The sequence below is a fragment of the Staurois parvus genome, unplaced genomic scaffold (assembly GCF_062004578.1).
Source record: "Staurois parvus isolate SC_StPar_1 unplaced genomic scaffold, SC_StPar_1.0 ptg000147l, whole genome shotgun sequence".
In the NCBI taxonomy this organism is placed as follows: Eukaryota; Metazoa; Chordata; class Amphibia; order Anura; family Ranidae; genus Staurois; species Staurois parvus.
Window position 1 is genome coordinate 65,653 of NW_028317943.1, and position 25,434 is coordinate 91,086.

The 25,434-nt window shown below is 41.0% G+C and overlaps 1 protein-coding gene across 1 annotated transcript in view; it reads left to right on the forward strand.

The window, feature by feature from the left end:
• Positions 1 to 7,635: 7,635 nt before the first annotated feature.
• Positions 7,636 to 25,434, forward strand: part of LOC149464701 (uncharacterized) — a 106,568-nt gene continuing 88,769 nt past the window's right edge. Inside the window, exons 1-3 of the mRNA XM_089674195.1 lie at positions 7,636 to 7,895; positions 18,500 to 18,634; positions 18,726 to 18,788. Coding sequence (XP_089530321.1) covers positions 7,677 to 7,895; positions 18,500 to 18,634; positions 18,726 to 18,788 — 417 coding nt within the window. The 5' untranslated portion in view covers positions 7,636 to 7,676. The remainder of the gene's footprint in view (positions 7,896 to 18,499; positions 18,635 to 18,725; positions 18,789 to 25,434) is intronic.

Sequence of the window (25,434 nt, forward strand, 5' to 3'; positions counted from 1 at the left end):
CTTATAGCAGAGGAATGAGGTAGCAGACAGAAATTACACTTAGTGCTCTGGATTAAGACAAGCACACACTATAGAGGGATATGGTTTGTTCAAATTTCATTTCTGAGGTTTATAACCTCAGGAAAGGTAGGAAACATCATTCTTGTCACGCTGCTTCAATAATCACTAGTATTGTCTTAAATTTATCTGAATATGGTCTCTAATCTGTTGAAGAACAGGCTCTATCAAGGGGAATAAACTGCACCATCTTGTCATTTTAGCTTATTTTCTACCATTCAGAAAATATTTTTTAAACAGTGCTTAAAAATGTACAAAAATGATCCAAAGAATTCAAAAAATATATATATAAACAATATCCAAAGTATCCAAATAAACGTTCTATCCATGGTGATGTAAACATGATTAGTTGAAAGTGCTCTGTGCCCAAATAAAATACATTCACAGTCCCCTGTGGAATATACAGTTGTGTCCAAAATTATTCAACCCCCAATGCTGTAAAGGGGTTTAGGGACTATAGTGTACATTTGGAATTGTATTCAGAATCAAATCCTACAAGGACGTTGTAACTACCCAAATGCAACTAAAATGACATCAATTGTTTATGTAATACAGTAGTAAATGGTTCTTATGTGGTTTCTTCATTGCCACAATTATTCAACCCCTTAAAGACTACCACTCTGAAGAACAGAGGTTCATACAGGTGCTTTCCATCAGGTATTGAAAACACCTGTGGATGTCACCGAGCAGCAATCAAGCATAATAAGCACCAATTAGGCAGCTTTAAAATGACTGTGATACTCAGCTCCTTCTAGACATTTACTGGTGTGGTTACAAACATGGTGAAGGCAAGAGAATGGTCCAGGAAGACAAGAGAAGAGGTGATTTCTCTTCACAGGAAGGGCAATGGCTATAAGAAGATTGCAAAGATGTTAAACATACCAAGAGACACCTTAGGAAGCATCATTCGCAAATTCAAGGCAAAGGGCACTGTTGAAACGCTACCTGGTCGTGGCAGAAAGAAGATGCTGACTTCGACTGCTGTGCGCTACCTGAAGCGTAGAGTGGAGAGAAGTCCCCGTGTGACTGCTGAGGAACTGAGAAAAGATTTGTCAGATGTGGGTACAGAAGTTTCAGCCCAGACAATAAGACGCACACTGCGTAATGAAGGCCTCCGTGCCAGAACTCCCAGGCGTACCCCCTTGCTGTCTCCAAAGAATAAGAAGAGTCGACTGCAGTATGCCAAAAGCCATGTGGACAAACCACAAAAGTTGTGGGATAGTGTTCTGTGGACTGATGAAACAAAATTAGAACTGTTTGGGCCCATGGATCAACGCTATGTTTGGAGGAGGAAGAACAAGGCCTATGATGAAAAGAACACCTTGCCTACTGTGAAGCATGGTGGAGGGTCAATCATGCTTTGGGGCTGTTTTGCTTCTGCAGGTACAGGGAAGCTTCAGCGTGTGCAAGGTACCATGAATTCTCTTCAGTACCAGGAGATATTGGATGGAAACGTGATGCAGTCCGTCACACACCTGAGGCTTGGGAGACGTTGGACCTTTCAACAGGACAATGATCCCAAGCATACCTCCAAGTCCACTAGAGCATGGTTGCAGAGGAAAGGCTGGAACATTTTGGAGTGGCCATCGCAGTCACCAGACTTAAATCCGATTGAGAACCTCTGGTGGGACTTAAAGAAAGCAGTTGCAGTGCGCAAGCCTAAGAATGTGACTGAACTGGAGGCCTTTGCCCATGAAGAATGGGCGAAGATACCCGTAGATCGCTGCAAGACACTTGTGTCAAGCTATGCTTCACGTTTAAAAGCTGTTATAACTGTAAAAGGATGCTGTACTAAGTACTAAGATTGAATGTCACTTGGGGGTTGAATAAAACTGATAATGCTGTGAGCACAGAAAAGACATTTGTGGTTATTTCATTATAACTGTTATGTTATATTTGTCTGACCTACAAGTGCCTCTTTAATGTAAATGTAAGCAAGATGACTGAATGATCAAAAGCAATGTCAAACTGGCCAAAACACTCAATTTCAGTGGGGGTTGAATAATTTTGGACACAACTGTATATATATATACTCTAAAGACATGCTGGTAGGTTAAGTGGATCCTGTCTAAATTGGTCCTAGTATGTGTATGTATGAATGTAAGTTAGGAATCTTACATTGTACATACCTTGAGGGTTAGGGACTGATGTGAATGTACAATATACTGTATACAGTTGTGTTCAAAATAATAGCAGTGTGTTGAAAAAAGTGAGTAAAGCTCAAAATCCTTCTAATAGCTTTTATTTCCATACACACAAATGCATTGGGAACACGACACATTCTATTCCAAATCAAAACATGAAGAAAAATATATCAAATTTGTGTTGTTCCTCTAAAAAAAATGAAGAAAAGTGAATATTAGACTGTTCAAAAAAATAGCAGTGTTTGTATTCTTCTTTACAAACTCAAACATTCACTATATAAACTGAAAAATGTTTGAAGATTTTGCTTTCCTTTGAATCACTTAATTAATATTTAGTTGTATAAGCACTGTTTCTGAGAACTGCTGTACATCTGTGTTGCATGGAGTCAACCAACTTCTGGCACCTGTGAACAGGTATTCCAGCCCAGGATGATTGGACTACATTCCACAGTTCTTCTCTATTTCTTGGTTTTGCCTCAGAAACTGCATTTTTCATGTCACCCCACAAGTTTTCTATTGGATTAAGATCCGGGGATTGGGCTGGCCACTCCATAACGTCAATCTTGTTGGTCTGGAACCAAGATGTTGCATGTTTACTGCTGTATTTGGGGTCGTTGTCTTGTTGGAACACCCATTTCAAGGGCATCTCCTCTTCAGCATAAGGCAGCATGACCTCTTCAAGTATTCTGATGTATTCAAACTGATCCATGATTACTGGTATGCGATAAATAGGCCCAACACCGTAGTATGAGAAACATCCCCATATCATGATGCTTACGCAACCATGCTTCACTGTCTTCACAGTGTACTGTGGCTTGAATTCAGTGTTTGGGGGTCGTCTGACAAACTGTCTCCAGCCACTAGACCCAAAAAGAACAATCTTACTTTCATCAGTCCACAAAATGTTGCGCCTTTTCTCTTTAGGCCAGTCAATGGGCTCTTTGGCAAATTGTAACCTCTTCAGCACATGTCTTTTTTTCAACAGTGGGACTCTGCGGGGGCTTCTTGCAGATAGCTTGGCTTCACATAGGCGTCTTCTAATTGTAACAGTACTCACAGGTAACTTTAGACCTTCTCTGATCTTCCTGGAGCTGATTGTTGGCTGAGTCCTTGCCATTTTGGCTATTCTTCTATCCATTCGAATGGTAGTTTTTCGCTTTCTTACGCGTCTTTCAGGTTTTGGTTGCCATTTTAAAGCATTTGCGATCATTTTAGCTGAGCAGCCTATAATTTTCTGCACTTCTTTATATGTTTTCCCCTCTCCAATCAACTTTTTAATCAAGGTACGCTGTTCTTCTGAACAATGTCTGGAACGACCCATTTTGCTCAGAATTTCAGAGAGAAATGCACTGTAACCAGCATGTACAACATTTGCTGCCTTCCTTCCTTAAATAAGGGCAATAATTGCCACCTGTTTTTCAAAGAATGAATGACCTCACTAATAGAACTCCACACTGCTATTATTTTGAACATGCCCCTTTCAATTAGTGATTCAATTACACAGAATCAGCAGCATGCATGTCATGACTGTTGGGTCTGTTGGATTTCTATTACTCTACAACACCTGGTAGTAAATTATTTGCCATGTAGAAATATAATTTCTACCAAAAACAGTGATTGATCAGGTTAGTAATGTCTGACTGCTATTATTTTGAACACAACTGTATGTGTAAAGCGCTGTGTAAATTGGCAGTGCTATATAAGTACCTGAAATAAATAAATATATATATATATATATATATACATAAATATATATATACATACACGTCTTCTTAAAGTGCTCCGTGCTCTAAAAATACCAGTAGTGACTGGTGCTCTTTAAAGTGCTCTTCAATCCGTGACCCCCCCCTTTTTTGGCCACAGTCCCCAGATCAGATGGACCCTTTGCTCTCGCAACTGGGTTACACTCGCTTTGTCTGGTGGTAGATAATAGTATCTCCCTTCTTTCCTTTACTTCAGGTCATGCACACAGCATATCCTACTGTCTTAAGGAAATCAAAAGGAGAGAGGAGGCCCCATAGCGCAATACTGTTTTTATTATAAGCTAAATTAAAAAGGCACTTACAATATATCATAAACAATGCACTTCAACTTGCCGGGCAATAAGGACAACCTCGGAGTGCCGTTGCTTGCATAAGCTCCGTCTCATGCGCATTTCAGCCCTAGGTGAACTTGGCCCAATAATCCAAATAATAGTCATTGTAAATACAACCTGAGCAAGAGAGAGTACTATATCCTACAGTTGTTAAAGATGGAATACAAACATTACCATCAGGAATAATGACAAAGGTAGTGCTGTGGTGGTTTTGCATTATATGGATTACCTGAATGAAGCATTGAGACAACTCTCAGACTATTGAAATCTTGATCAAAATTCCACTGCTGGCTACAGTAAGGAATTAAAACGCATTAGGATAGAAGCTGAAAACCTGGCCAGTATGGATGTACATAATGCAAATATGTTGATACCGTTACATCCAGTTACTCCAGTCTTTCACCACCTACTCAAGGATCACAAATTGGAAAGTTCAATACAAGGCAGGCCTATAGTGGCTAGCATTGGGTCGCCGAGGGAGAGGCCCAACCTGTGGTCTTTTCTACACTTTACTGAATTGAATTTCAGGAAATCAGAGACATCGTAAAGGATTACTTACCCATCTTACATGGTGACCTGGCATACAAATCTATATTGAGTCATGGGACAAGATTTGTGGCCATGAAGACTCCCATGTTAGGCTATATGCCTTCACCTAGTCTATTCACCTTTGTTCCCCATATTCGGATTTCACCCCCCCCCCCCATTTTATTATTCTGCATTCATATATACTTTATCACACGTATTTCCCTTGTCTTGGGGTTTTACCCACACCCATAATATTAATAATAATATCTGGCACCATTCACATTCTTACAAATATACTCCTAGCATTTTGTTTTGATTTTGCAGCATCTACATTACTGCTTAAAAATTGTCTAAAAATAGTTTTTACTTATACATTTTTTCATTGTTCTCCAAGTGGCAAGCATTCGGTTCTCATGTTTTTTAATGAATTCCCATCTGTTTGGGGTGTTTACATTTTTATGGTTGCAGGATGTATCATGTGTATGGCCGTTATGGCTGTAGAGGACCACATGTATACAGTAGTGAAATATATCAAAAATGGGGTATGCAGCGCTAGAAGTAAATATCAAACCAAGAGGGTGTCACCATATACAGTAACAATAATATCGGACATGGATTGTTCATATGGTGTATCCGGAAGGCAAATGGATATGATTCTATGTTGTTCCAAATTCAGCTCGATAGAATGGAAAAATAGTGCGGTTATGCGCTTACCACAAATACATACAATATAGGCATTGTATGTAAATCCTCAGCAACAGGGCATCATGGTCTGGTCAGCAGCATGAGCAGCATGTGGTCACATCAGGACATCAGGGTCTGGTCAGCAGCATGAGTAGTATCTGGTTACCATAGCGGGCATTCAGGGATGGTGGTGCACACCTTTTTAGGGGTCCTTTCAGACTCACCAGTAGGTCCAACGCTGTCCAGGCATCCAATGATTCCTTATTCCAGATCACCACCTTGCAAAGCTCATTAAAAACGAGCCAGGAGGCAAGAAGGTATCAATGGTGAAATACGTTTATTCAAAGTAAAATAAGCAGATAAAAGGAAGGAACTCACATCAGCATAAACCGATATATCCAGGTCTCACACATAGGTACCCTGGTGGCTAGTGGTTCCATCTAAATAGAAAGTGCAGCTCTCTCCCTAAACTAATTATATATATTTATATGCATTCACTCATCTTGGTAAGGAGTTTTGTGTCAGCTGCTTCACCACCAGGGAACCACTAACCACCAGGGGAATCTTTATACCAGACCTGGGTGGCTGAGAATCTGGTCATATATATTTTTCTACTGATGAAACCACTAACCACCAGAGCATTTAAAACAGACCTGGATGCATGTCTTTTATGCCGATGGAACCACTAGCCACCAGGGTACCTATGTGTGAGACCTGGATATATTGGTTTATGCTGATGTGAGTTCCTTCCTTTTATCTGCTTATTTTACTTTGAATAAACGTATTTCACCATTGATACCTTCTTGCCTCCTGGCCCGTTTTTAATGAGCTTTGCAAGGTGGTGATCTGGAATAAGGAATCATTGGATACCTGGACAGCGTTGGACCTACTGGTGAGTCTGAAAGGACCCCTAAAAAGGTGTGCACCACCATCCCTGAATGCCCGCTATGGTAACCAGATACTACTCATGCTGCTGACCAGACCCTGATGTCCTGATGTGACCACATGCTGCTCATGCTGCTGACCAGACCATGATGCCCTGTTGCTGAGGATTTACATACAATGCCTATATTGTATGTATTTGTGGTAAGCGCATAACCGCACTATTTTTCCATTCTATCGAGCTGAATTTGGAACAACATAGAATCATATCCATTTGCCTTCCGGATACACCATATGAACAATCCATGTCCGATATTATTGTTACTGTATATGGTGACACCCTCTTGGTTTGATATTTACTTCTAGCGCTGCATACCCCATTTTTGATATATTTCACGTTTAAGGTACTGAGGATTACCCTGTATGTTAGCTGCTTATCCCGCTAGTTTGCGCTCACTTACCTTACTCTTTATATGTATACAGTAGTAGCTTAGCTTGCCCAAGGTGCACTATATTGCATATCACACATTGTTGTCCTTCAGGCTGGTCATCCCATCGCTAAATGGTGCTCCAGTGCTTATCATCCTTCTGGCTGGATAACATTTCTTTATGGCTGATGATGCTATTTAACCACAGGTGGGTTTTCCCACATACTGCCTTAGCAATTAAGGACATAAGTGTGTGAAACACGTCTGAGGGGACCAGAGTTGACATCATCTCACACTACTTGGTTCATTTTTGGCCACAGTGAGTCAGCGTCCTGAGTGCGATGGGCCACCTTTTTTTGCTCATTGTGTATTGTTTTATTATATGCGCAAAAACCTTGCCAATCCATTTAATTTATTGTTTAACACAAATTAAATTTTCACATGTATGCATTAGGATAACAGGATTCAGCTGATAATATACTTGATATATTTTGTATACATTAATTTTTTGTATTTTATGATGTTGATGTTTACAGTGGCAGTGGCATTTTAAGTTTTAAAGATTCGTTGATCCAGAAAACAAGCCAAGAGCCTTGTCAATGCTACCCTGTATTGACAGCACCTAAAAATGAATTCATACATCCTCTAATGACAAGGACATCATTAGTGCATATATAAATAAAAATGCTGTTGTAGTTTCTGCAGTTACAGTGTTACAGCTTTGATACATTCATAGTAATTGACTGATAATTTAGTATCACAAATGTATTTAAACATATTTATTTATTTTAACAGTCATCAAGACATTTCCTCAACTTTTGAATACATTTTCTCTTTTGTTTGAAGAATTAGTCTAAAATGGGGACTGGGGCTTCTAAGAACAGTTCAGTAGAAAACCAAACTGTGAGAGACAATATGGAAAGATCCACTGTGGTACAAAATGATTCAGCGTCCACCCTTGCTGATACTACTGCAATTAGACCACAGATTGAACATCTAAAAATGGAGGATGAAGAAGTTTCAGAAGACATTGAACAAATGCTGCAACCTTTTCAAACACAAAATGATGTTGAACAGGTACACTTAGCATTAAATTAGCACAATAGTGGTCCTTTAAAGCAAACCTTTATTAAACATGTACGCCTCATGCACACTGGATGTTTTTAATGCTGCTGTTTGGGGCATGTGGCATTTTGTTTTTCTACCTCTAAACACCCCAGCATGTTAGTATATGTGTCTATGCACAAATGGGTGTTTAGAGGCTGGGGCATGTAGAGGCAGAAAAAAATCCACTGCCAGTGCGTCCTGGAGCGGCAGTGATTTGGTAGAAAAAACACTTGAGGCTAGTAAACGTGTCTAAATGCGCATTAACACTAGGCACTTCAAGTGCTTGAGCATTAAATCATTTCAATGGCCAGAATAAAGTATTATTCTGGCCAATTAAATTAATTATTGCACAAGTACTTGATGCACCTAACCAAGTTTACATGCATCAAGTGTTTTTTTTCCTGCCAGGAGGAAAGGCATCTAGGAGCGATGGGCAAAAGCCCTATGTGCATCAGGCCTTACTTGTGATAAAGTCCAAAAACCTCCTCGTACTTGCATGCAGCATGTGGTCCCTGTGCTCCTTCATGCCGGAAACTCAGGGAGTAAGTATCTACCAGCTTTATGTCACTGGCTGTATCCTACCCCCTCTTACCAACTCCTCATTAGGATTGCTTAATGTGGCCAGCCATCACAGTGCTGAGCAAACAGTATGGTATATAAGAAAGGTGGGGCAAAGTAAGAACTAGCAACAGGAAACTCTTGAACCAGTGTTTTTTTTCTTCTTTGGGGGGGGAGGGGGGGGGGCAAAATGTGGTGATCAAATGTGGTGTGCAACCATTTCGAGGTATCTGCTGTTTATAGCATGTAAGGATCTAAAGAATGGTTTTCCCAGATACATTATGAACTAATCTTGTGACAAGACTGCCCAAGTTAACCCTGGGCCTTTTTTTCTTGATTCTTTCTTTTGCTTTCTTTCTGTGTCTCGGTTCCACACAATATACCTTCTTGGTTTTGTAGTCTACTCCAATGTATTATACATTTTTTACCAGTTATAGTTTTTGGATACATATATTTTTTTCACTAGTTTTATTCAGGAATTTGTGGTAAAAAAAATTGGAAACAAATGCACTTTCCTGTATGTTTGAATAACTTGCGTTATAGTAAACTATACCAACAAAATCTAAATAATAAAATTATATCACATTAGTATGACTTTTAATTAATGGATCAGAAATACAAAAACTAAAAATGAATGTATGACTTCCCGGAAAGAATATTCAGTAGTGTATAGATCACCACTAACCAACAGAAGTAGAATTCTGTGCTTACATAGGTGAAATAATAGCCTCTTACCAAATTATGTGGACCATGTATAAAAAACAATGGTCGACAGTACTTGTTAAATACATTCAACATCTAAAAGTTGTCTTCACCATTCAGTGCATGTCACCAACATGTTAACACTTCAAATCAAGTAAGACTATCACCCTGGATAGAATGGTGACCTATACACTACTGAAGATTTTTTCCAGGAATTCCTACTATATTCCTTTAGGTATGAAGTGGGACTTTTTACACTATTTATTAAGGACTTTATGAATTATTGCACTCAGCACTTGTTTGAAGTTGTATGGTTGTTTTTCTTTATATTATAGAATATTGACAAATTTTAATTACTTATTTATTCACTTTTTTTTGTTTGGGGAATTTTTGTTGAGAAGGATATAGCGCTGCACTGTATATTTATTCATTTTGGTAATTTGGTATCACAAATTGTGTGTTGGCTGCTTTATCCTGAAATGTTTAACCCTAGTGCTGAATTATTTTTGTTCCTTCAAAATAAATGTATGCATTTTACTTTAATTGAGCCTTATTACCCTTTTCATCTCTTGCAGGGAAAAAATGTGTTGTGTAAATTGCTAGCAAAATAAAAATTAAGATAAGATTGAGGGGTTAGATAACCTAAACTAAAAAACTGCCTATGCATGTAAGGATACTGGTCAATAAAAACAAACTCTGTAGCTGTGCAGTTGGATAATGCCCTTTCTATTGGTGAAGGCCATTTATGTACCTCCCAAAGATGAAAAACTCCCAGAGATGGCATCATCTATTAGTGGTAGTGTCTAGCGGCAATGCCCTAGCAACAATGAAGGATATGATGATGATTTTGGCCAGGCTTTGGGAGGTACTTAAAAGGCCTACATCTATAGCAAGGGCATTATTCAACTTTGGTCAAAACTGTTCAGTTTGTTTTCATCTACAGGTGCTACTTACCTGCATAGACAGCTTTTTTGGTAAAGGTGAATTAACTCTTTAAGATAAGATAACATAAGATTATTCGGGGCTGATAAGGGTACAGGATAAGGATGTCAAGCAAATATCTCGAAGAATGAGGATATTTGTACACCAAGCAGTAGATTCCACAGTAGTAGTGGAGGCCTAAACTGGAGGAACAATTATTAGCAATAAGATTTTTAACAAAAATGGACAGAGCAGACACCTGACCTTTAGGATTCAAGTGTTGTTCTACCCCCAGCTGAAGGAAAGAAACAATGCAGCCTACCGAAAAGACATGTGGGGAACCCCCAAAAGCTTACTCCAGTGAAAATAAATCTTCCATTTTTGATGATAAATCTTGTTGGAACTACAGCAGGTTTAGTAGCTTTAAGCACAGACAGGATAACTCGACCGCTGACCACTCAATTCTCAGGTCTCTTTGAGCACATAGTGGGGACTGTCGGGCACTAGGCTCTTCAGCACCTCCATTCCTCCAGTGCCCAGAAGGAGATGCCACCTCCCTGCCCCCCCCCCCCCCATGAGGGGCAAGTAAATGGTTATCCCCTCAGTTCATTTGTATCTGTGGGTAAGAGAGATCTTTAAAAACACACAAACACAAAATAAAATGTTTTTTTTCATTTTTATTTATTAAGGGACACAGGAATTCATACACTGTTGGTCATACTGCTGCTTACAGGAGGAACAGACACTGGCAAACGAACAAATTGTGGGCCAGATTAGGGTACACCCTCCTACTTCCAGCATGTCATAGTTTTTTGCTAGTGTTCTGGAAGAATAGCCCCAGGACTAATTCTTTTGATAGCTACCTTTTTTTTCTTCATTCAAGATTCCTGCTACTTCCCTGCTGAGCTGGTCTCTATATGCTCCTGTGCTAGTCTTGAATGTGAACTTTGAGCAATAGGCTTTGCATTGCAGTTTCATGCATATACTGCATGTACTGGTAAAGCTATCCGTGGAGCCTTTTCCAGGTCCAGAGCCATGGCATTTCTTAAGTTTGATCCTGTCTCTGAAGACTCTCTTTGTTAGTAGGCCGTGTGATTTGAGCACATGGAATTACCTCATTATTACCACTGCTGGCCTCCATTATAGTTCTTGATATTCATCTGTCTTACCGCAGAAAGGATTAGTATTGAGGGATTGAGTGCTGATGCTCTTTCCTGCCCTTCAGCTTTGGAGAAGCATCTTGTTGTTGCTGCTCTTACTGCAAGAGATGCAAAGGGCTCTTCTCGGATTATCCCTGCTGCCCACCCACAGTGACTTGGTCACTTTCCCAGCAGTTTTGTTTGTGAGTATTGTTTTGGCGGTTTTGCCACCTCACTTATTCACTTGCTGATAAATATAATAAGTGATTATAACTTTTTGTCTATACATAAATGTAGCCAATCCTGCTGTGGCTATTACCAATAATGTTAACACCAAATGATAACAACTGTGCAAAAAATAAAAATCGAATTAATTTACACATAAGAGAAGAACATTATTGGTAATAGCCACAGCAGGATTGGCTAAATTTATACATAGACAAAAGGTTATAATCACTTATTATATTTAACAGCAAGTGAATAAGTGAGGTGGCAAAACCGCCAAAACAGTATTGAAGGCCTTTCCTCTTACCATGTAGCATCTGCAATGGTACATGTCTGATTGGGGGGGTGCTGTCCTGTTGTACTGGGTGTCAGCCAGCCATCTGCTAGAGTCTTCCCTCTTCAAAACCTTTTTAGCTCTATCAGGCATTAAGGCTTTATTAAGGGGTAGTTTTATTATAGTAATGCAGGACTTTATAGGAAGAATAGCATTACTAGCACTGCTGATTGGTGACCCTGACCGCAAATTCCATAAGGGCGCATTTGCGCCTACCCCTGCAGAGTCTGTATCTGATTTTCTCACAGAACTGTCTCTGAGCCTTCAACTGCCAAGACCCTGTCTGATACTGAGTTTCTCAAATCCCTGAAAGATTAACCTGCACCTGAGGAGTCCCAGTTGCCTGCCATTGCTCCAAAACCTAAAAGAAAAGTATGGGGTTTGTTTTTTCCCCCAAATTATACTTACCTAGGTGGACTGGACCAATGCTGCATCTGTCCCCTGCGGGCTCTAAATGTGAGAACTAAGTGATCATGTGACCGATGATCTCTGAGTTCTCAGTGCTGCTCTGAGCAGATAGTGGTGGCTGTCAGTCACCGCTGTCTGCTCTGCCCCCTCCATGCTCACTGGAGCACTGGGCTGTGGAGGGACAAGGAGCGGCTGGCTCAGGCTCTCAGCGGATTACTGGAAGGCTGATCCAGGTGCCGCTCCAGACCCTGGGGTGGATCTCGATTTTAAAGTCAGGATCTTTCTCCAGCCTGGACCGGCTGAGTGACATCAGCTGACAGTGGGCTTCAGCACTTCTGTGACCTGTTTTTGCACTCCTGTGACCTGTTTTAAGCAGACAGCTTCAGCTGTTATATAATAAATGTATCCTGTCTCATCTCCTATAAGGGTCTTCTGTCAGTATTCGTGAGGAGGACACTTTGGCTAAAGGTGCCTACCTGCAAAGAGCATTTACTCTGCATGCCCATGCAGTACCCATCTTCCTCAGTAAAAGAAGCCAATGGCTTATTCTGTGACTATTCACTCCTCTATGCAGGCCAAGATCAATCCATTTTGGTACTTCCAGCCCTTAATTTCCAAAACCAAGTCTGACACACAGTCTACTTGCAAATGCTAGACTTCCAAATACCCCAAACCATAACATAAATCTTCTTCAGTCCAAAGGGACTCCTCCACTTTCAAAAATGGGGGCACATCTGTTAGTGTTTGCAGACACTTGGACAACAGGGATCTTAGATACCTGGGTACAGGATGTGTTTACAAAGGGGCTACAAGCTAGAGTTTTGCTCCCAGTCCCTTCTGCAGTTCAATGCTTCCAACCTGCCTGTGTCACTATCCTGATTAGCATATCTCCATGAAGTCTTGTAAGTTCTTCTGTAGCAGAAAGTCATTTCCACACTCCCTATGGCAGTAAAGCTTCAGGGTTTCTACTCCAACCTATTCACAGTTCCCAAATCAGAGGAAGGCATCCACCGTATTTTGGATCTCAAGGCCCTGAATTTTGGAAAAAATTCACCTCCGGATCAAATCCACCTCCCTTGCCTTTATGTCCTCTGTGAACATCAAAAACTGGCCCTTGCATGTTCCCATATTTCCAACCCATCTTCTATTCCTTTACTTTTCTCTGGGACTGCTGTATTTCCAATTTGTAACCCACCAATCAGCCTGTTCTCTGCACTGCAAATTTTCACCAACTGGTGGCCCATGTGCTAGCCTTACTATGTCCTCAGGGTTCCCCATTGCAGGATATCTAGATGACCTCTTGCTGAGGGAACAGTTGGCATAGGTTATAGCTAAAAACATAGCCCAGACTGCCCTGACCTTTCAGATATTCAGCCACAGTCCAGAACCTTCAGAATTCAGATTAGAAATCGTCTTGCTTGTAGTATGTGGGTCCTAGAAAAAGCTAAAGCCAGAGGTTTTCTTTCTCAGTGGAAACTCCAAACTCCTCACTCCCTCTTCATCAGTTCTTCACTCACTCATTAGTCCAGAATCTTCTAACGTTTCACTCCTGGATGAGAGGCTTGTGGCTAATGGTACATCCTTCAAGGCAGTCCCATATGCCTCGTTTCACTCCAGACCTAGTTTCATTTCAAATACTGCTTTTTGAACTCTCATCCACATGATTGCCATTACCTCTGTGAGGGAAGTGTCTGAGCTGACAGCCTTGTCCTGTAGAGAACCCATTCTAGTCATACACAGGGACAAGATGGTGTTGAGGCCTAGGACAACTGTGTTACTGAAAGCAATTTCAGCCTTCCACCTGAACCTGAACATCATTCTTCCATCCCTTTGTCTCCAGTTCATCATCAGAAGATCTCACTTTATTTCCTGGATATAGTCTGTACTGTGCAAATTTACCTTGCAGCTACTTTGTCTCATTTTGTCTTTCCTGATGGATCTCGTATGGGAACCATCAATCTTTTCTCCATTTCCAGTGGCTTAGACTAACCATCATTCAAGCATTTGGTCTTAAGAATTGGATTCCACTCTCTCCTGTCACAACACACATTAAGCAAGTTTTGCAAGGCTGCCATCTAGTCTTCTGTTCACACATACTCCAAATTTTCCCAGGCGGATGTTCAGGCCTCATCTAATGCCAACATCTGGTGGACTGGTTTTGGATTCCCCGGCAGTTTTAGAAATCTCGTGTCCATCAATGGATAAAAAAAAATGAGATTGTTGCATTTACTATAAAATTCATTTTTTTGGAGTCCATTGAGGGATACAGGTTCTACTTATACTGTATGTGTCTGTGATCATGTTCATGGTACTGCTTTACCACAAAACTGAGGCATTTTTTTAGACTGCATGACAGGCATTTTTGAATGTGTATGAAGCTTAAAGCATTACTAAACTCACAACAGTAAAATCAGTCTGTACATGCAGTAAAGAATGCTTGTTATACTCACTGTGGAACCTAAGGGGTTAATCCTTTGCATTGTGTAAAAACACTGGTTGATCCTGACTTCTCTGATCCTCCCCTTCTTCCAATGCCCCTCTCTCATCTCCTGATAAGACATATCATGTGGAGTCACTCTGCACATGGTCAGTTTGGTGTGTATTGCTAGAGAGGTGTTTTTGTTTTCTTGGGAGAGTGCATGTGATCAGCACAGGGCCTATCAGCACTTTCCAGACAGAGGTCAGGGGTCCTGCATCCTTCTACAGAAGAATGAAAACTCCTCCTATAAGCTTTAACATGTGCTCGGCTGGACATTGATAGAAGTCACAAGACTGCTTTAACTGCTGATGAGAAAAGGTATTTAGCAGTTTATATTTACTAAATTAAATGCAATTACTTGTTCTGTGTACTGTGGGAGATCAGATATAGTGAATGCAGGGTCCTAGGTTTAGTAAAAATTTAAGGCAGGGGTCTCCAAACTTTTAAAATAAAGGGCCAGTTTACTGTCCATCAAACTTTAGGGGGGCTGGAATGTGGCCAGTGGGAGAAGATAATGCTCTGGCATTGGTGAGTGTAAACTGGCCTGGTGGTTAGTGGGTGTTAAAAAAATTACCCATCGTTGGTGTTGGTGGTAAGCATAGTGCTCCATCACTGATGTCATTGGGAGGTATAGTGCCCCATTGTTGGTGTCATTGGGAGGTATAATGCCCCATCATTGGTGTCACTGGAAGGTATAGTACCCCATTTTTGGTGCCATTGGGAAGTATAGTGCCCCATTGTTGGTGTCAGTGGGAATAATAGTGTCCCATAATTGGTGTCAGTAGAAAAATTAGTTCCCCATCTCTAGTGTCAGTGGAAGGAATAGTGTCCCTTCATTGGGGTCAGTGGCAGGAATAATGCCTCGCATCAGTGGAAGGAATAGTGCTCAAAAGGGCCAGATAAAGGCAAGCAAAGGGCCACAATCGGCCCGCGGGCCACAGATTGGAGACCCCTGCTTTATGGTGTTTGTTTCCTGGGCTGGGCAAGGAGAGAAGGGCAAGTTCTAGAGGAGGAGAAGAGTTCTCCAATGTGCTTAAAAAAGCTCATATACTTTTTTGAGCATAGGGTTTAAAGCATAGGGCAACTCAGCATACAGACGTGAACAGGGACAATTAGAAAGAATGGGATTCTGCATAGTCAGGGATAGGGAATCTAGCAGAAAGACACATATGGTTGAATGGGAGATTACAAGTAATGTTTGATTAAAGGCAAAACATTTTGTCTTTAAAATAAAAAAGATGCTATACTAATCTGTTCTGTACAAGGTTATTGCACAGAACGATCCCTTACCGGTGCTGTCTACTCCTTCCTATGAGTGCCCCCTTAGCAAGCCACTGGCTATAGGGGCACCCACGCTCTCCCAACCGTTACTACTGACATATGCCTACTTTTTCTTGTTTTCACAATAACAGAAGGGGAAAGGGAAATATATGAATGGGGAAAACCTTTGCTGGGGAGAACTGTTTTAAAGAAAATAGCATCTCACTTTGGAGACATCTCCTCCTTCTTCTTATATTTTTTGGGACAGGAAGTGAAAGGAAATCTTAACAAGACACATAGCAAAGAAAAAAAAAACCTAAACCACAGCAGTCTTAACAGAATGCACACATAAATGCAGAGAACAGTCCAATGTATAAAAAAAAGTCTATCACATAATCATTTTCATAGCCCAGAAGACAGGAGAGTGGGGGCATCAGTGAGCAGCACAGGACCAGCACGTAGTATGATAACACAAGGAAAATATTCAATCACTGACAGCCAATAAATGGCAGTGGGGAGTCAAAGACTGCCTGGCAAATCATGACCCTATACACAGTACAGTGGGTTAATCAAAGAGAGAAATACATTTAATTCTGTATATACAGTTGTGTTCAAAATAATAGCAGTGTGTTGAAAAAAAGTGAATAAAGCTCAAAATCCTTCTAATAGCTTTTATTTCATACACACAAATGCATTGGGAACACTACACATTCTATTCCAAATCAAAACATGAAGTAAAATATATCAAATTTGTGTTGTTCCTCTAAAAAAATTGAAGAAAAGTGAATATTAGACTGTTCAAATAAATAGCAGTGTTTGAATTCTTCTTTACAAACTCAAACATTCACTATATAAACTGAAAAATGTTTGAAGATTTCGCTTTCCTTTGAATCACTTAATTAATATTTAGTTGTATAAGCACTGTTTCTGGGAACTGCTGTACATCTGTGTTGCATGGAGTCAACCAACTTCTGGCACCTGTGAACAGGTATTCCAGCCCAGGATGATTGGACTACATTCCACAGTTCTTCTCTATTTCTTGGTTTTGCCTCAGAGACTGCATTTTTGATGTCACCCCACAAGTTTTCTATTGGATTAAGATCCGGGGATTGGGCTGGCCACTCCATAACGTCAATCTTGTTGGTCTGGAACCAAGATGTTGCACGTTTACTGGTGTGTTTGGGGTCGTTGTCTTGTTGGAACACCCATTTCAAGGGCATTTCCTCTTCAGCATAAGGCAGCATGACTTTCTCAAGTATTATGATGTATTCAAACTGATCCATGATCCCTGGTATGCGACAAATATGCCCAACACCGTAGTATGAGAAACATCCCCATATCATGATGCTTGCGCAACCATGCTTCACTGTCTTCACAGTGTACTGTGGCTTGAATTCAGTGTTTGGGGGTCGTCTGACAAACTGTCTCTGGCCACTAGACCTAAAAAGAACAATCTTACTTTCATCAGTCCACAAAATGTTGCGCCATTTCTCTTTAGGCCAGTCAATGTGCTCTTTGGCAAATTGTAACCTCTTCAGCACATGTCTTTTTTTCAGCAGTGGGACTTTGCGGGGGCTTCTTGCAGATAGCTTGGCTTCACATAGGCGTCTTCTAATTGTAACAGTACTCACAGGTAACTTTAGACCTTCTTTGATCTTCCTGGAGCTGATTGTTGGCTGAGTCCTTGCCATTTTGGCAATTCTGCTATCCATTCGAATGGTAGTTTTTCGCTTTCTTCCACGTCTTTCAGGTTTTGGTTGCCATTTTAAAGCATTTGTGATCATTTTAGCTGAGCAGCCTATCATTTTCTGCACTTCTTTATATGTTTTCCCCTCTCCAATCAATTTTTTAATCAAGGTACGCTGTTCTTCTGAACAATGTCTAGAACGACCCATTTTCCTCAGAATTTCAGAGAGAAATGCACTATAACCAGCATGTACAACATTTGCTGCCTTCCTTCCTTAAATAAGGGCAATAATTGCCACCTGTTTTTCAAAGAATGAATGACCTCACTAATAGAACTCCACACTGCTATTATTTTGAACATGCCCCTTTCAATTAGTGATTCAATTACACAGAATCAGCAGCATGCATGTCATGACTGTTGGGTCTGTTGGATTTCTATTACTCTACTACACCTGCTAGTAAATTATTTGCCATGTAGAAATATAATTTCTACCAAAAACAGTGATTGATCAGGTTAGTGATGTCTGACTGCTATTATTTTGAGCACAACTGTATATAATCAAAGTCGGTGTGGACAGAAACATTCTGGATTAGTAATTCTTGGCAGCCACACATCTCCATGATTTCCTAGGGTGTGTTTACTTCTACAGTAGGAGAAACATAAATCACTATATCTTTGATTTTTCTTTTTCAATTTTTTGTTATACTTTATAATCCGTATTTTGTGTACTTCTACTCTCATAGAGTGTCAGTTCATGTTGTCAAATGTATTCTTGTACACATTTGTAAACATGAGTACAACTACTGCTGAAAATGGTATATGTTGTGATTATATATTTATATATCTCCCCTCTATGAAAAGGGCATGTATGGCATACAGGATGCTTTGGAAACAGAAGATGTGTCAATGACCTTTGAAAGCTTTCAGCACAAAAATGGAACTCTCTATACATGTTTTACTCAGAATGGCATCCGAATGTACTTTGATGATGAAAAGGTGAATATTCTCTAGGTATTTACAGAACTTGTATGTGGATATTTTTTATTTGAAGTGCAGCAAACTTAATTGTTATAACCTTTAAATTTAGGGGATTGTTCCATTTCCTGAAGAACTTTACAACCAAGGGAACTTCATTAACACCCAAAGTGAGGTAATGTTACTATATTATTATTACTTAAATCAATACCCTAATGTTTTAAATGTTCTTCCTTTTTTACATTGCTGTATTTGTTGCATATGTTAGTACTCCAGCCAAAACTTTTTTTTGTTTTGGAGAAGGATTAGACTCTTTCAGAACCTTTGCTATCTGTGATTCCATGATGACAAGAAAGGCAAGTTTTCACTCAGACCAGAAGGTGCAGACAACTGTAAAAACCTGACAGAGATTCTAACCCTTTTTCAGTTTCATTAAAATGTGTTTTGTTCCCGTTTTTGCCTCCTGTGGCGAGATTTCTGGTCATTTCTGCCAGTGGGACACAATATCATTAGGGCAGGAGGTGAGGTGGAAGCCTCTCCAGGATAGTGCCACAGACAATATTAAAACCCCAACAGAGGTTCTAACAATTTCATGCTCTATCCAAAGTGATATTAAAGCAGAAATAAAGTAGCTTTTTAAATGTGAAGACTCTAAAACTGCAAGTTAAAATGTGCATGCATGCATGCATACTTGCAAATACATATGTGTTACTGTTGTAATATTCATATTTCATAGTTACCATATGCCATCTTGTAAAGTCTGTTCCTCAGAAATAATGGGAAGTCATGAAGGTGTCTACTACTGTGAGTTAAAAAATATAATCATTCCCTCAGTTCTCTGTAGAAACTATTGTCTTTCATTGTCAGGAACTGAGCATGTAACAGACCAGTTTTATCCCTACCCTAATCTTTGCTGTCTCCTGCTCTTTTGTCAGCCACATAATTTGCTGTGGTCAATCAAAGAAGGCATTACAAAGGGTAGAACTGGGAGGAGCCACACTATTCTGCGCAATGATGTGCTCTGAACCCTATGAAAATGGTATTCAATAATGTAAACTGCACTTAGGTGTACAGAAAGTATTAAATGGAAAGGGCTGCAAAGATACTATGAGATATTAACATAGTAGTGAATATTGTAAAAAAAACATGCTGCACTAATTCCAACATTCAAGACAAATCAATGATGGGGCACCATTCCTCTCCACTGACATCACTGATGGAGCACCATCCCTTCCCACTGACACCAATGATGGAGCACCATTCCTCTCAATGACACCAATAATGGGGCACTATTTCTTCCACTGACTCCAATGATGGGGCACCGTTCCTCTCACTGACACTAATGATGGGACACCGTTCCTCTCACTGACAGCAATGATGGGGCACCATCCCTCTCAGTGACACCAATGATGAGGCACTATTCCTCCAACTGATATCACTAATGGAACACTATTCCTCTCACTGATACCAATGGTGTATTATTTTTTCCTCCCACTGACCACCATTAGGTATCCGGATGAAATCCTTGAACTTATTGTAGGACCCTACGCTGATGCAGTGGGTCCTGGGTTCCTCCTGCTACATGACAATGCCTGAGTATGCAGGCAGTTCCTGGAGGATGAAGGAATTGATACTATTGAATAGCCCCCATGCTTGTCTGACCTAAATCCAATATAATACCTCTGGGATATCATGTTTTGGTCCAACCAACGCCGCCAGGTTGCACCTCAGACTGTCCAGGAGCTCAGTGATACCCTGGTCCAGATCTGAGAGGAAATACCCCAGGACATCATTTGCCATCTCATTAGGAGCATGCCCCCGATGTTGTCAGGCATGCATACAAGCACGTGGGGGGCCATACAAACTGGGGCGGCACAGTCTGCCTTGCAGTAAATGGGTCATGGGTTCGATTCCCGACCATGGTGCCTCCTGCATGGAGTTTGCATGTTCTCCCTGTGCTTGTGTGGGTTTCCTCCGTGTGCTCCGGTTTCCTCCCACACTCCAAAGACATGCTGGTAGGTTAATTGGATCCTGTCTAAATTGGCCCTAATATGTGTATGTATGAATGTAAGTTAGGGACTTTAGATTGTACACTCCTTGAGGGTTAGGGACTGATGTGAAAGTTCAATATATATGTGTAAAGCACTGCGTAAATTGACAGCGCTATATAAGTACCTGAAATAAATAAATAAAAAATACAAACTACTGAGTACCATTTTGAGTTGCTGCAATGAAATTTCAGCAAAATAGACTAGCCTGCTGCATCATTTTTTCAATTTGATTTACGGGGTGTCTTTGAATTCAGTGTTCTGTAGGTTGATCATTTTTATTTCCATCAAAGAGATGGGGCATCCTTACGTTCCTAACCCATTACCCAGTCCATATCAGTATAGATATCCAGCATGATCTTTTTCCCCATTGAGATCTGATGTGTTTTCAAAGTGTTCCTTTCATTTTTTTTGACAAGTGTATTTTGTAATGGTTTAACAAAGAAGTAGCAAGGGCTTACTTTTATCAATTTACTTATTTAAAATTCTGTGTTTACTGTTGTCACTGTTGTCAACATAGTCCAGTCTGCAGCACTGCCAGGAGAGGATTCTGTGTCTGTTAATTTAGAGAACATTCAGAGAACATTCATCATTACATAGGCTCAGCTGCATGAAGAGACTGCTATTACAAAACTAAGAGCAGCCAGGGTTAAGCCTGCCCCTCTGCCCAATAGGAGTACACAGAGCATGTGGACTGCTAAGATTGTGGGAGGTCTTGTAGGCTGGAAAGAGAAAACTACAGATCCCAAAAGGCACTGGCGCACAGAGGAGATGTGGTTTTCTGGTTGTTTTTCCCAGGCTGAGAAGTTTGGAGGTTGCTGGGAAGATTGAATGCACATCAATCTGCTAACAGACCATTCACCACTGGACCTAAAAGAGAGAGAGGAGCAATGATGATTCTGGGGCATTGGAGAATATCACAGATGCTTCTGGAGCCCACTGCTTGATAGAGGGGAAGGATGCTGAGGACACTGACTGGCTGTGCTGCCAACAGTAGACAGAGGGAAATCATCTGCTAACACAGAAGTTGCTGAGAGACTACTGGCCAAAAACTACACAAAAGAGGGACAGTGTTGCCTGCAAGTGTCATAGAACCAGTGTATTATCAGTGCTTAAAGGGACCAGAGCCAGTGCCAGTTCCATTATTTTGAGCTCTCTGACAGTTGGCCCCCAACAAGCTGGCAAGCCAAAAAAGACACTATATTATAGACTGCTGAATTGATAGGGTGGCGTAACTATCCTTAGTTAGGATTACCCCAGTATATCGTAAGGTTTAGGAGGAATTGCTTTCTACACCTATTGATTGTTATTTACAGTATATTTCCTTCTACTGTTCACTCAGAGGTGTAACTGGAACCTTCAGGGCCCCAGTGCAAGAAACCCTAAAGAGCCCCCTGATCCCCCGGACTGTGCCCTTCCCTTTGAGCATGGAACCCTTACCACTGATCTCAGGAACCTTTATTGCCATTGCGTGTCCCTTTATTACAGTCCAGCAGTGGAATCTTTCACAGGAAGGAGGGCAGTGTGGCAAAATAGGGGGGCACTGTGACAGGAGGGGGGTACTGTGATGGAGAGGCAGTGTGACAGGAGGGGGGCAGTATAACGGGGAGTGTGACAGAAGAGAAGGGGCATTGTGACAGAAGAGGGGGCAGTGCGACAGAAGAGGGGGGTAGTGTGACAGAAGAGGAGGACATTTTGACAGGAGGGGAGGCAGTGTGCCAGAAGAGAAAGACATTGTGACAGGAGGAGGCAGTATGATGGAGGGGGGGCAGTGTGATAGGGGGCAGTGTGACAGGAGGGGGCAGTGTGACATGATAGGGGGGCAGTGTTACAGAGGGGGGGCACTGTGACAGAAAGGGGGGACATTGTGACAGGATAAGGGGCACTGTGATAGGAGGGGGGCACTGTAACAGGATGGGGGCAGTATGAGGGGGGCATTGTGACAGGAGGGGGGCTGTATGACAGGAAGAGGGCAGTATGAGGGGAGCAATGTGACAGGAGGAGGGCAGTATGGGGGTTAGTCTGACAGGAGGGGAGCAATGTGACAGGAGGGGGGCAGTGTGATGGGGGCAGTGTAATAGAAGGGGAGTGGTGTGACAGGAGGGGTGCAGTTTGACAGGAGGGGGCAGTATGACAGGGGGCTGTGTGACAGGAGGGGGCAGTGTACCAGGAGGGGGCAGTGTGACAGAGGGGGCACTGTGACAGGAAGGGGCAGTGTGATAGAAAGGGGGCAGTTTAGGGGCCAGTGTGATTAGAGGGGGGCAGTATGAGGGGGGCAGCGTGACCAGAGGGGGCAGTATGAGGGGGACAGTGTGATCGGAGGGGGGCAGTATGAGGGGGGGCAGTGTGACAGGAGGGAGCAGTATGACAGAAGGAGGGCAGTATGAGGGGGTCAGTGTGACAGTAGGGGGGGCACTGTGACAGGAGGGGGGAAGTATAACTTAGCACCTGGACACACTGTACTGGCTATTCGACTCAGGAATCTGCTGTGGCAAAGAATGTGCAGGCTACCAGGTGGCAGTGGCCTGGGGGGCAGGGAATATTTCTCCTAACTTACTCAGCAGCAGGAGAAGTCTCAAGGCAAGAAGCAGGAGCCGGAGTCAGAGTGGCGGAGCTGGCAGTTCGGGCTGACTGTTTATCTATTGTCAACTGTGAGAAACAGTGAGCACCAGGTTGGACAGAAGCAGCAGCAGGGCAGGACATAGAAGAACTAATCTTCTCCATATTTTTCTGCTGCCTTCTTGAGGACTTTCAGCGGCTGTAGGATCCAAGAGGAAAATGGAGGGGATTGCTTCTTCTATATGCTGCCCCGCCGCCCCTCTTATCCAAATGTAGACAAGTGTGTTAGAGGAGCAACACGGGCCCCCTGCAGCATGGGGCTGGGTGGCAAATGCGACTCCTGCGACCCCTATAGTTACGCCACTGTGTTCACCTATTTGCAAATTATATTTCTTGCACAGTTTAACGGTTTGCGGTGTCATTGCTGTTGTTTTATATCTCTTTGACATTGGGGTACTGTACATACTGTACATCTGCAATAAATATTCAGCACCAAGCCAGGTGTATGAGAGTGCATAGTGGTGTTTTCAACAGGGGACCCAATACATCCAGCAGATCCTTCAGGGGTGAGCATTACATAATTACAATGAAGAGGTGTTCCCTTAAATACCCAGTCATGCACATAATTAGATGCAATGTGAAAATTCCCTAATTCTTTTGTAATTTAACTCAATAGACCTCTCATCTCCATATTCACAATATGTGAACAGTCTTCTCAAGCCTTCATCTGGAAAAACGGGTCCAGTCAGGTCTCAAACATACAACAGGGTGTTTTAGGATGATGTCATCAGTGTGATGATACATCTTTTGCCTTCTAGGAAGAAAAGACATTAGGATCAATTTACAAAGCCATTAATTTTTATTTTACGTAATTATAATATTCACATTAACATATTCAGTTTCCAAAAAGGGCAACAAGGTGTCAACACCATTCAAAATATTAGACTCTACCTACACAGCTGTACTCCTTGTTCACCTGCTGTTAAAATTTCTAGTTCATACTTTTTGACATTTTTACCACTCAATGTTTTATGATTTTGTTTTTTTTTGTGCTTTATATCACTATTTAATATTTAGCACCTGTTTTCTTTTTTTCTCATTATTTAGCATTATGTAATTTTCCTCCTTTTGATTATTTATGACAAAAGTTTATATGGTTGGATTGCTATGCATATTTATTTATAATGGTAAAACAAGGTGTTTTACATATTTGTTTAACATTTTATATTGAATATAGAGAAAGTTTTTTTTATTAATAATATTTACCTGGATCTAAATTTCTGGGGGTAGCACTGTTCTCTTTACAAGGGTAGCTGCTTGTTGTTATTTTCCATTCATATTGTCATCAAGGGAATGTGAATTTTTACACTTTTTATTTTTTGGTAAAGGTTAATGTGGGTTTTACTATACTGCATTGTAAAATAATTTTTTTTATATAAGATGATTCTTAGCAGTGATGGTTTTCATAACACAGAAAGGGGTCCAAAAATTAATTAACTAGCGTGGAATTATCATTTTGCTATATAAAAATGAATATTTACCTGTCGAAAGACTCTTTTCTCCTAAATAGGTATTTTAGGTAATAAGTAATTTTTTATTTCGCTTTTTTACTCTGCTTCCCTCTTTAAACAGCTCACAGAAACTCACTGCTAAGACCAGCAAGAAGCTAGCAATATTTTAGGAGCAAACGTCAAGGTGATAATCTATGTGAAAAAGTTTTCTGAGAAGTTAGCAAATATCTGTGGAAGCCTTTGTAAATTGATGGTAATGTGACAGAAGGAACCACCACTTTACAGAGAGCATAAATAGAGGGGTATTTATATAAAAATTTGCATAGCAATTCACCAAGTGAAAGTGCATGTGCATTTGTTATATGTGAAAAGGACAAAAACAACTGTTATTAGGCTTTTTCTTGTGTTGATCGAACGTTGTTTATTGATTTAAATAGAAAACATGAATGTACAAGCACTTTGAGTGAATTGCTATGCAATATTGTTTTATAAATACACCCCTAAGTGTTCCCATAGCACAGTAGTACCAGCTACAGTGCAAGTTTGGAGTGGCTTGTTGCATTTCAACATCGCCTGCATAAAAAGCGTAAATAAAAGTAATAAGTTAAGTTTTTCTTCTCAACTCTGGCCATGGTGTTGGCATAATAATAGCTGCCTATGCAGTAAGTATAAGTGTATATCACTGAAATCTAGGACTGCTAAG